The 12,804-nt window shown below is 41.1% G+C and overlaps 1 protein-coding gene across 1 annotated transcript in view; it reads left to right on the forward strand.

The window, feature by feature from the left end:
* LOC146003648 (dorsal-ventral patterning tolloid-like protein 1) overlaps positions 1–12,804 on the forward strand; it is a 596,739-nt gene that overhangs the window by 387,270 nt on the left and 196,665 nt on the right. Inside the window, exon 3 of the mRNA XM_083141997.1 lies at positions 11,939–12,079. Within this exon, the coding sequence (XP_082998123.1) occupies positions 11,956–12,079 (124 nt within the window). The 5' untranslated portion in view covers positions 11,939–11,955. The remainder of the gene's footprint in view (positions 1–11,938; positions 12,080–12,804) is intronic.

A 12,804-nucleotide genomic window follows, 5' to 3' on the forward strand; every position in this document is an offset into this window, starting at 1 on the left:
GGAAACCGTCCGGAAAAGATGTCCTTCATCTGCGGACGACCTTCGCGAAAGGAAGCCTGCCAGAGGCCGTTTCCGTGGCTACAGGAGCAAGGAAATGATTCCCTATTGCTGACGATTGCCTGCTGTGGCTATTAGTGTGACATCATTGAGTGAGCTAAAGTCCAAACAAACTCGTCACGCGGTGTTCCTCTATAAAATCCATCGTAAGAGGTAACTTTTTAAAATTTTGACAGCTGTTATGAAACAAAATTATCATGTGTATCGTACACCTATGTACATTCTATCCAGGGAATGTCTGGATCAAGGCCTCGCATAACTTAGAGAAAGCGAGAGGACGGAGCGGTGCAAAGGCTGGTCACTGCAGTTGCTCTTCCCCTTCTAAGCAATCCCGTTCACTCGCACGAGTTCATAGGTTGAGCCCTCTCGAGTCGTTACTCGCTCCAGAGTTACTGGGACAGAGTATAGAGTTAAAATTTCGTAAAATTCGTTGATATATTACACATACCATACAAAGAATAAGGTAAATAACTGGAAAAAGGAAATCATGCATTTTTAAATAATTGAGACCCATTCCGGTTTCGAAGGAGGGGAGGGGGTTCACTTATCGCACACTTCTTGAACACCTTTTTTTATTTTGGTCAAACCCGCTTTGGTCTTTTGACATTAGCCTCAATGCTTTCGTTGTGAGGTTTGTTTGATTGATTGATTGATTTGCTTTATTTTACTTCGCCCTTTGTGCCACTTGTGGCTTATTTGCAAAGATGGGATGAGTGATAACATGATAAAATTGATGAGTGGACACTCACAAACATTCATGGCCAGGCCAGGATTCGAACCCGGAACCCTGGCGTCGTAGCGCGATGTTCTAACCACTCTGCCACGGTTAGGTAAGGCATGTTAAAGTCGGCGCCCTAGCTACGTTAACGAGTGGCTGGCTTTGAAGTCGACGGAGCGCGCCCACCAGCTCCAACAATACATTCACCGCACGGTTGAGACTCCACGTGGAATAGACGATCAAAATGACAGCTGTGCCCATTGGCTCAAGGACTCCACGTGTAGTAGATAAGCAGAATGACAGCTGCGCCCATTGGCTGAAGGTTTAGTGTGATTGGACGAAAACAACTCGCCCGCTGTTTATCCCCCACCCACGTTCGTGGCGGCATCTCGCTTCAGATCTTACAAGTTAACCAAGAAAACGCGTCAAATATACGTTTAAAGCTCTTAGCGTAAATAATACCTTTTCCGTGAGCCCAGAAAAAAAATGCTGTGTATATTTGCTGCGAGACCTAAACGCAGCATGCTTAACTTAACAACTAATGCAATCCTTAGTTACGTCAGAAGACGAAGGGCGGGGCTTCACCAAAAAAAGGTGTTTGAGAAGGGTGCGATAAGTGAGACCCTCGAAAGTACAGCTCAATCAAGATGAGAAACACCGGCAAACTCGCGAACTAAAGTGGACAGTCATATGTTTTCTCCTCTCGCTTCCGCTTGTGCCCTAATCAGTGATGTGCCGTAGACTATAAGTTTACGTCTACATGCGATGTAATCTACGCGTAGATTACATTGGGTTGTAGTTTACATAGACTACGTAGACAATCTAAAGTACATTAAAATTAATTTTCAAGGCTTTCATGAAAGGAAATTGACATTTTCAACTATATTGGTTCCTAACGAAATGAAAAGAATCCTATTTACAACAAAATTTCTCTTCTTTTCTATCATCAACTATGGAAGAAGATAAATAGTATGCAAAAAACAACAACAGATGGCAGTCGTGAGCCAAGAGTGGTCTTTTTCCCATAAAACACTAGAATATTTTCTATATTAGTTTTCTTCCTAGGTGAGAAATTGTTCGAATTTGGAAGAAAGAGTACGAAAAGTTCTATTCACACATCAGCAACTGATACGCAGTATAATTTTCTCTCAATTCCACGGCGCCCTTTGTTAAGTTATCACCTTTCGCTATGTTGTTTACATAGATTACCTAATCTACGTGTATAAAATAGTCTACGTGTAGAATGTAGACTATCGTTGTTTACGCGTAGACGCACATCACTGGCCCTAATGCACTGTGGTTGCATTCATGCAGCGCCGAAGATGTCCACACTCAGGAAGGCCTGTGGAGACAATCACCAAGGGACACGTGGTCAAGATGTCTGCTTTGCTGAAGAGACAATAGTTGATTGCAATCTGACAGAGTACTTGGAGTTGAGAAAAGTTTCAGTCCTGCCGAAACTTTTGACTGTAGATCAACAGGCAGTGAGGAACACAAAATCTCTCTCTTTGCAGCCAATCCAATAGATTTCGTTCGACAATTCGTGACAATTCGAGACCTGGGCACATCACTTTACCCCAAAGTCCTAGCAACAGTCAATGCAGCGGAACCACTCCAGTTGCTCACCTCGAAAGAAGTCCTAGGCTGCTCCTGTTGCACGGAAAGTGTTGGTGATTGTGTTTTGGAATTCTGAGGGTGTACTGCTTCCAGATTTCTTGGGAAAGGGCCACAACATAAAAGTGGAATGTCCCCATATTGTGTGAAGGATGCAATAGCCTATGTGCTAACGTGTCCGAAATATATGAGTATACACCAGTTCTCTGTACTTACTTACTTAGCCGCCTACGTCTGTGGCAATCGCTGCTCCGTAAGGATGCAGATATTAGTCTGTGTTGGGGGTCCCGGGTTCGAATCCCGGCATGGGTGTTCTTTGTGAGTGTCTCTTCATCAGTTTCATCACATCATCACTCATTCCCATCTTCGCGTTCCAGCCAGAAGTGAAAGAAACGCGACGTTAAATAAACCAAATCAAGAATGTTGTCAGTAGAGAGCTCTCTCTGATGCTAGTTTCCTCCCCTTTTCTCTGTTCGTTGCGTCTAACAATTATTCGACCTGCACTGAAGCATTCGAACGCATGCAATACGTTACACCCGTTGGATAGATTAGAGATGGACTTGCTACCTCACCTTCGGGACATGAATAGTTTTCAGGCATAACAACCTGGAGGTTTTCCCGATTGGATTTTTGATTTGGTTCGGGAGCAATCTACGACCGAGGAACATTGCATCATGTTTCGACACGCTGCTTTTCCCTGAAGGGACTCGTCCACATTTCGCAGGTTTGCTACGGCGGAAACAATGACTGCCAATTCTCGTACTAGAATAAGCAGTGGGACGACGCTGCTAGAGCAAGCGGCTTCGAATTTTTACGTTTTTGAGTCCACTTTATGCAGCGATAGGCTAATAGAATGTAGACCTACAGCTTTAAATTGGATCCAAACCACTGTGCTCCTCTACTGGGTCCTTTGAAGACATTGGCACTACACCATCGGATAGACTCGTCTTCGAATTTTGTCTTGTTTAATATTAATTTTAGTTCTTTTCTTAAGGTTTTGTCGCGAAGAATCACCTTATGTCTGGACGAAAATATTCATTGTCTTGCATCTAGTACCTAGATACATCCTCCATTTATTCACAGAATTTGGTGAATGTATTTTAGCTTTTAAAGGACAATTTACTACCGATCTGTCGCTGTGTCTGAAGAATGTTTTCTAGTATTAAATTCTCCTACGAGAGGAAATTTTCGAACAATGTATTCAAAATTTTGAATTACTAGATTTCCAACCCTGACATGCTATGCACATGTCTAAGAGCTAAAAGATGAAGTATTACATGGATAAGGCATGTACCTTAATTTAGAAGCACTTATAATGGACGCGAAGCTTAAATCGTTTTCCAAACAGCAAGCATGCTCATGAGGTTCGCGAGAACAATTGCTACAAACTTGGTCAATAGCTATATGAAAGGGTAATATGGTAAATGGTTCGTGATTTGACATGAAATTACAAAAAGAACATTCATCTGAAGACGGGGACATTTTGCATAACAATTACGATGTAAAGAGGGCATTGGATTATATTAAAACAAAATTACTACCTCACATTTAAACTCCACTCTATATTCTTCAATTTCTTTATATAGATTTTACCACACAATTGTATCAATTTCTTACGCTAGTATCCACACACGCGCGCGCTTACGTACTCACACATCCAATCACACACACATTCAGACACTCACTCACCACGATAAAATGAATTTGCTATCGTCTACTTGAATCAATACAAGCGCCAAGCCCAAGAAGTTCCAGGTTTCTCCGCTGGATGCCGCTGATGCTTAGATGGCAGTACGGCAGTGCCATCTCCCGTCGCTATCCGAAAACTACACGTGTTCTGCGTCTCCTTAAGTAATCCTCGGACAACCTGTATCATTATTAATGATATGTAACGGGATTCGGCTTGTCTCGGGCGGGGAACGTTGATTAACATATGGCAAACATTTCAGAGCTCAGAATCCGCGTAATTCTCCGAGTAACTGACTATTCTGATGGAAGCTCAAGGTGCTTAGCAGTCGACAGCAATGATCTTCACAAGCGGTGCTATTCACGAAATTCATGTAGTCTGATACAGTGTTGAATTCAGTCACTTTTCTCGGGGTGTATCAAACTTCACTGGGGGAATGCAAGAGGCATAAAATTATAGTACAGATAAAAACTTTACTAATATTTTAAAATTACCCTTTACCTTTGACATGTAATTAAATTAAGATGTCTTCCGTGACGGAGTGGTTAGCATACCGCTCTATGACGCCAGAGGTACCGAGTTCGAAGCCCTGCCTGGGCACGACCCGGGTTCGAATCCCGGGCAGGTGATCTGGACCATGATTTTTTCCCAGTCATTTCCCTGTTTCTGCGTGGCTCTGAGGTCCATCCAGCCTCGTATCAACGGGTACCTGAGGTCAACCGTGGGGAGGGGGGGTAAAGGCGGCCGGGCGCGATGCCTATCACATCATTCCAACTATGGCCGAGATCAGGAATATATGGAGCTCTACCTCCACATCACCCCATGTGCCTTCATGGCATGTGTGAACACGCACAAGGGTTCCTTTACATTTACCTGCACAAGAAGGTCACCACTATCCCACTGAATGACTAACCGTTATAGAGCGACCGCAAACAAAAGAACCTTTGGCGAAAAGTTACCGCGCAGCTTTCCCTTCCTCCATTCAGCTCGGGCCATAAGAAAGCATGCTCCACTCTGCCCCACCTTTCGTGCTTGTGGTTCCACTATAACTGCGAGAAGTTGAAATTCGTTACGAGAAGAGAACGTCACGTTACACCATTGTTGAGTTTCAGTGAAATGGAATTTTATTGCATGCTACTAGTTAGCAGTTATTAATACGGACAATAATTGAAATACGTTCATTATTTTGTGTTAAAGAGGACTGAATTAGTAGCAGTAGTCCCCAACTTTTATCCCCACACTATGCTAAACCACAGACAAAGGTAATAGGCAGACATTGATCTCAGGCAGCAAACTTCTGCATTCTTAAAAGAGCGCCTGCAAGAAGTTCGTATATCCTCCGCATGGAGGCGCCAACTTTCACTTCTGGTCAAACTCGCAAATTTCAAGCAATTGGGGAACGTGACGTCAAGGGAGGCAGGTGCACGAGACGTGTGTTTGCAAAGAAACTGTCCCACGGGCCATGGCATTGAAGAAAGAAAAACTCATCGGTAAGAGGTGACTATGATTACAGCGCCAGCAGTTGGGAAACAAAGGGATGACGCGTACATTTACGTTTAAACCGCCGGTGTCACCTTATGCTGACACAAAATGAGGCTCTTGTAGCCGTTAAGAAGAATTAGGTACAATTCCCATGCTATTTCCTCCTTGATACTTTTATATTGTGGTGGAAACACTAACAGGCTTTCTGGGAAAACTCTTCGTCATGGTTGGAGCACTTTTTCCCCCTTTCAACACGCCAAGGTCACGTGTTCAAGTCCTTGTTAACCTTGTTTTTCGAGCTGTGCATTCAGACTTCAACATATTGGCTCATATTACATTTTGTGTGCCAGCTAGAAACATGAAACAACTTTCATTTCATTACGGAAGGTCCGTACTATGAAAAGAAAGCTAAAGTGTGCGTCCTTTTCCCATAGGAGTGGGGAAAGATGGGGCAAAGTCCAGATTTTTATTATTATTTCATTGAAATTTGGGAGCCACGGCCCACCCCAGCCCGTATTTTTCACTTTGGCGTTCTGAGTTGTACACAGTTGCATGCCCTGGTGTCTTGGCTTCAAAACAAAACTTACCCGAAGCAGATTGATCCAATAGTCTACGAGTTGTGACGTTTTTCCGAAATAATTGTAAAAATTTAAAAATCGCGCGGAAAAGCTTCGGCGGAATAGGAGTTACTTCCGTAAACCCTCCCGGCAGTCTAAAGGATGTAAAGACGATATTCTGGAGAATACCTGCTTTTTTACTCGTTCCTCACAAATTCGAAGTTAGTGTGGCTAAACCTTATGTACCAAGGAAAAGTAAAGTGTCTTTGCCCCCAACTTTGGCACCTTGTCCCCCCCCCCCCAGTTTTTGAACCCGATCGCCACCACTGACGTTAAATTAGAATGAAAGTGAACTTGGTTGCCCAATTTCTTAGCCATTGTCCGAATGCTCTGCCAGGATTTTGAAATTTTCCGGGATGACTTTTTGGAGGGGATTTTCACCCCCGGGCCAACGTCTGAATTTCATCACTGGTCTGGTATGTTGTACACTAGTAAGGCTTTGAAATTGAATGAATATGTCAAATCAGGGTCGTGACATAGAGGTGGGCGTGCCCTAAGCCTAAGGGGCCAGAAGAAAAGTAAAATTTATTATTGTCGTGTTTCTCACGTGAAACATTTACGTAAAAATTCACGATAACTTGCTTGGAGTTGAACATTTTTACCGATTTATTCTTTTATTGAATTAAAATACTTTGTCTTGTATTTTCTTCTTCCTCTTGACCTTGCACTCCCAAATTTAATATGTTAACAATAAAGTACCTCCAACTCAGGCCCGTAGCTACAGTAGAATTGATCTCCAGGTGGGGGGGGGGCTCACGGGTTATCAGGGGGGGCTTTGTAAACCAAGTCCATTTAAAAAAAAAATATTAAATGAAGGTAAATTATGTGTGTGTGGGGGGGGGAGGCGCTCATTCATTTATAAATATCATATACTACACAAATACTACATTTTTCTACATCTTTTAAAACAACTCTTGAAGTGTTAATTGACTGATACTGAAATTATCCCTTACACACCCCATACTATTTTAGATGATACAGATATGTATATCACACACAAAAAACTCACAATATTTAACCACAGTGCCTACAGTATATTCCACCCCCCTCCGAAGCCATTAAACTCCTCTTCCTTCCCAAAACTTGGGAGCTGTCGTTGACCTTTGACGCAGATGCGGAGGGAACTTGCATGATGACATCAAAGTCACAGATTTCTGTCTAAACGGGAGGTTGCAACAGGGACAGTGAAGGTACAGATAAAGAAGCTCCCCTATGAAAGAAATTTCTGAAGTCTAGAGAATATTCTAAATACTTGCAGCTACTTCTGCTCATAAACAAAATGAGCGAATGTAATAGATACTGTTCATATTCTGTGGATTTATCCTTAAAGTTGTGAGTTGTCTACATTTTCACTCTTCACTGCAAACAAATTATGCAAAATAGTAAAGGGGGCTGATGGCAGTGCGAGGAGGGGCTGACGGCAGTTCCAGGGGGGCTGAGCCCCTCCCCCGGCCCCTGCCTGGCTACGGGCCTGTTCCAACTCCCACGGAGCAAGGTGTGAGGTATTTAAATGCTTTTATTTTCAAGTCAAGGAGCGCATGGATAATAATAGCAGTTCTTCCTTCCTTTCAGCTTCAGATTTCAGCTCCCAGAAAACAGAGAAATGCATTTTTAGGGTGAATGAAATTATTAAATATAATTTTCGTCAGTAATTTATTATTATTATTATTTAAATATGATAATTTCTTACGTATCCCTGAAGATATTGTATGGAATCACATCGAGATTATTAAATTTAAAGGAGGATGCGGATATCGTATTCTTATCTTGCCCAGGGTCTCGCGATATGATGCTAGCCAATGAGGGTGTGTATAATTGATATACACACGGCGTACGGCAGAAGTAATTTTAAAAGTTGTATCAAAATAGCTGATCTCCCACAAAAAATGCAAAACTCGGCCTGGTAGTAAGAGTGTAATTACTTGTGGAGCAACGAAGTAAGCAGATCGAAAATATAATACCGTTACTGTATGGGCATTTATTAAACGTATATACAGTAAAAAACTGCATATCCCGGAACCTATATAAGAAGTGCGCCGATGCACAGCTGTTACGTACAACAAGCAAATTAGAGAATTCAGGTCTATCTAACGTTGAGTTTTAAACGTCATGCATTATACCAGGACTAGGAGTAATATGCACTAACAAGTGGCTTTGTATGTGGCTACATACATATGGACTGAAAATTCGCAAAATATGAACTAACACATATATAAAATTACCAAAAATGCTGCACAGAAGACTTCTTCATACGATTCCTTATTTGAGTGACTTCAACAAAATAAAATAAAATATATTATTTTCCATTGCATTATTGCACTGGTGGCGTTCTAACTGTTCACTCCCAAAACCCGTATACACTGGTACGGAACTGCAACGGCAGATAATAACATGCCAACGTGTTAAACCGCGACAATTGGACCACAACACTCCGCCTCAAGCAGTATTATTATTTCCTCTCTGTGATCGGCGACAGTCGGTTGCCTTTGTTCTACATTTACAAACGATGCCGGCTTCCAAAACAATAACAACATATACTGCCACTCAGTAGCGTACGCAGGATTTCATCAAGGGGGGTGTTATTTCGAAAACTTTCTACAAATTCACATTACCATTGTTTTATTATATTTTAATTAATAATAATAATAATAAATTAATTAATAATTCTTATAATTAATTTATTTAATTACTACTAATAATTACTACTAATGCAGCTGCTATTTATAAAAGAAATAGAACAAAATTACATTTCTTTTGTTTCTTTGTTACAAAATAATTGTCTAGTCAACGGTTATTTGTATATGATAAGTGAGACATTTTAAGTGTGAAAAAAATCCATAAAAACAAGCAAATATATTAAATTTATTGAAATAATCGAAATATGAAACTAATTCAAGGAGCCGCGCTGTTCTAGTCTGACAACTTCGTGGGAGATCCGGGTTCGATTCCCGGAATTGGTTGGAATTTATCCAGCCTTGTCTCCGTACCCAGCCTCATAGCATTGGGTTCCTGAGAGCAACCCTGGGGGATGAAGGCTGCCAGAGCATGGTGCTGATCACATCACCTGCAAAATAGTTCGAGATCGAGAATCTTTGGGGCCCACCACACCACTACGTGTGCCTTCATGGCACGGGGCTATATGCACGGGGGAATTTAGATTACCTTTACCTATGGAACTGGCCCAGGATGATGATGAAGCGCGAGAATACATGTTGCTAAATTCCACTGAGTCTATGTTTTCGTTGAAAAGTAAGTTTATAGACATTCCAACACATTTATCACTTCTAGGTGATTCACAAAACACTTCTTCAACATTATTTAATGATGTGGATGTAGACTCAGCATCACTTGAGAGTTCACAAGGGGATGTGAAATCAGTACCGGGAAGAACGTTTGCAATAAGGACGAAGCAAGGAGTTTTCACAATTCTCGCGAGAGTCACTGAGCGACTTTTTGCAAAAAAAAATTGCAAAATTGAACTTTGCAGCCGCTTGGATTGTGTTTGGAATGTTGTGTTTTTCTTCATGCTGCATGGGAATAATAATTCAAATTATTATTATTATTATTATTATTATTATTATTATTATTATTATTATTATTACTGTCGCAGGTCTTTGACTGTGATAAACTAGCCATTTTTAATTTCTTTCTACAGCATTTTCCATAATATTTCAAAAGCTCAAGGGGGGGGTTTAAACCCGGTAACCCCCCCTTGCGTACGCCACTGCTGCCACTAGACGATAAGTTGCGCGGCTTTTTCTTTTGCTATGAACGAGGGCCGGCGCTAGTCATTTTGCCTCCCTGGGCGGTGGCGGCAGATACCGCTCCATTTCGACCCCCCCCCCCCCCCGGTCATTACGCAGGAATGGGAAATTGAAAATCAATATATTCCTAAGTAAAACATCAAAATATAAAATAAATGATGAGACTTCTTATGCTATTTCAATATTATTAAGCGCAAAAGAATATCTCGCTCGACCACAGTTTTCAATAGGTTTATTTTTTCTTCTCTTCAAATTTTGCCGCTCTGGGCGGTGGCACGGTTCGCCCTCCCCTTCCGCCGGCCCTGCTATGAACTTGGTCACCCATCAAAGCATGGCAATTTTAACACAGAAAACAATATGCATCGCATTAAGCAGCAAAAATGACAGCCTCCTCTATGCCATTTCTACAAGAACACGTGCCGGAGCCAAGAGTTCAAATGCTGTTGGAGCCACATAATTTATTTATTTTGAACAATTCCAATATTATGAAATATGAACAATTTGTAAATTAAACCTGTTGAAATATGTAAAATTAAGTATATTTTCCTTAAATATGTAAGAGTAGTATTTATTAAAGTTTGAAATATGGAAAAATATTGACAATAAAATGTACCTTAAATCACTACAAACATTACTATTCGCAAAGATATCACAAAATTTCAGCGATATTTCGTCAAACTAAAAGTATGTATTTACCTATAAATCCTAGCCCTGATTATAACCAGTAGATAACATTGAACACAGCTATGGGTTCGGTAAATTGTCTACAGTTCAGAAGTACTCGCACACAACGTCAAACCGGTCAAATACTTAGTATAAAATAAAAATATGGTGCTTCCAATCCAACAAAACTCACTGTCACTTTACCTGCCTTTCCCCTTCCGTGACAGAAATAGTGCTTCATTATTACAGTTGGCAACACTAGTTACTAGCTAGCCAATGAACATGCACTACATAAAAGAAGCAACCACTACGCCGTGCTATATTGCCACATTACCGTCCCTGCCGAACGGTGTGAACCGCGAGCTGGAGCTCTATTCAATTGTTTTCAATTATGTTTGCGCGAGTGTGTTCAGGAATGGAATGACAATATGGCAACAGTGACGAAGGTTGGCGAGCAGCGTAGCACACGTGATGCTAAGAGAGAGGGAGACGAAACGAAAATTGGTATGTGCGCAACGGCAAAGATATGTGTGTTGTACTCACGCATCTGTTGCCATTCGCTTATCGGTAACATTGTCGATATGAAAGAATGCGCTACAATACTCATAGCTGTTACGATTCCGTTTCTTTCTTTCATCTCTTACCCTCTTTCTCCACCTTTCTTTGTCTGTTTCTTCTCTGTTCTTTCGTCATCTTTCTATTTTTCTTGTTAATATCTCTCTTTGTTTCTTTCTTTCTCTTCACGTTTATCTCAATCTTTCTTCACCTCTCTTATTACACCTTTCAATCTTTCTCTTTCCCTCTATGCACATCGTGGTACGACGCCAGGGGTCCCGGGTTCGAAAAGATACATAAGTACGTACTGTACGTTCTTACAATACTGTAAAAAGTGTACCAACATGTTGTGTAGTTACATAATTGTAATCTCTGCTATGCTTATTGCGACTGTATTGCATTTTTATTCATGTACGTACATGTATTAGTACTCTACATTATAAGTAATGCGAAATGCAAATCTGTCTTTCCATTATTTCCTGCAGCGCTCTATACTGTATTTAAAGTCAACCCTGTATAAGAAGGAAAACTGTTAAGATGGAAAATTTTGTTCGGAACCATCATGTTCCGGGATAGACAGGTTTTACTGTATATAGCGGCATTACTTGGAGGTCAATTGGTTGTTATTTTTGCCAACTTAATATTAATATGTGTATTTCACTTTTAAATTTATTCATAAATAGCCCACTGAATATAATTATGTGTAACGAACTACTTCACAAACAATTTATAATGCCTTACACACAAGATTATTCCTTTAATTTTAATTTACTATTTGCAGGCAAGGCGTTTCCCACCATGGCCCCACATTGGTTCTGCTCAGGGATTCGGCGATCAGAGACACGTGGCGCCATCCGATGGAAAAACACGGTACTATCGCTGTCCTTCTGCCTCCTTACCTTTCCACTGCTCACCGTATCAGGTACGTAAGACCGCCAACAGATGGCTCTGACGTTCATTTATCTGAATTCCTGTCTCACGGTTTGCATGACTGTAAAGAAAACTGTTTTGCTGTTGGTGGAGTTTTGCAATTTCATTTTTCAGCTGGTTTCAGCCTGACGATTTACATTGTACGTACATGTAGTATGTAATGATATGGGTCAGTATGTGTGTGCATGTGTGTGTTTGTTTTTATGTTATATAGGTTCCAAATTGAATCGATAAGTATAATTTGTCCGTAACATTTCATCGTTTGCTGATATAAGGACTAACATTTGGAAAGACTTGTCCCGTTAACGATGTAATGTATTTTAATAAATTATCTATATTATATGCGAACGTACAAGGAAGCACGGTTTAAGAAGTGGCGCCGAATTTAAATAATTCGAGGAGCGTGGTGCTGATCGCATCACCTCTCAAGAATATGAATGTGTGGGGATCCCTACTTCCATCCCCTATGCCTTCTTTGTATGTTGCAGTTTGCAGAGATAGCCTTATAATATACAGGGTGGTCAGGAAAAAGATAACCAAAAGCGTTATCAAAGTACTTCAGTTACTTTTTTGAACCTCCTTGTATATTTATTTTACCCGTGGCGCAACAGTCCTTGAGAAGCAGGGCCTCCGTACTGACTGCCGGCCTCATTCCCACATGTCTCAGCAGAGGTAGGCGATCATCCAACCAGCTACGGGATGACGTGTGGTCAGCAC

Source organism: Lepisma saccharinum, chromosome 20 (assembly GCF_977018435.1).
Source record: "Lepisma saccharinum chromosome 20, izLepSacc3.1, whole genome shotgun sequence".
Classification (NCBI taxonomy): domain Eukaryota; kingdom Metazoa; phylum Arthropoda; class Insecta; order Zygentoma; family Lepismatidae; genus Lepisma; species Lepisma saccharinum.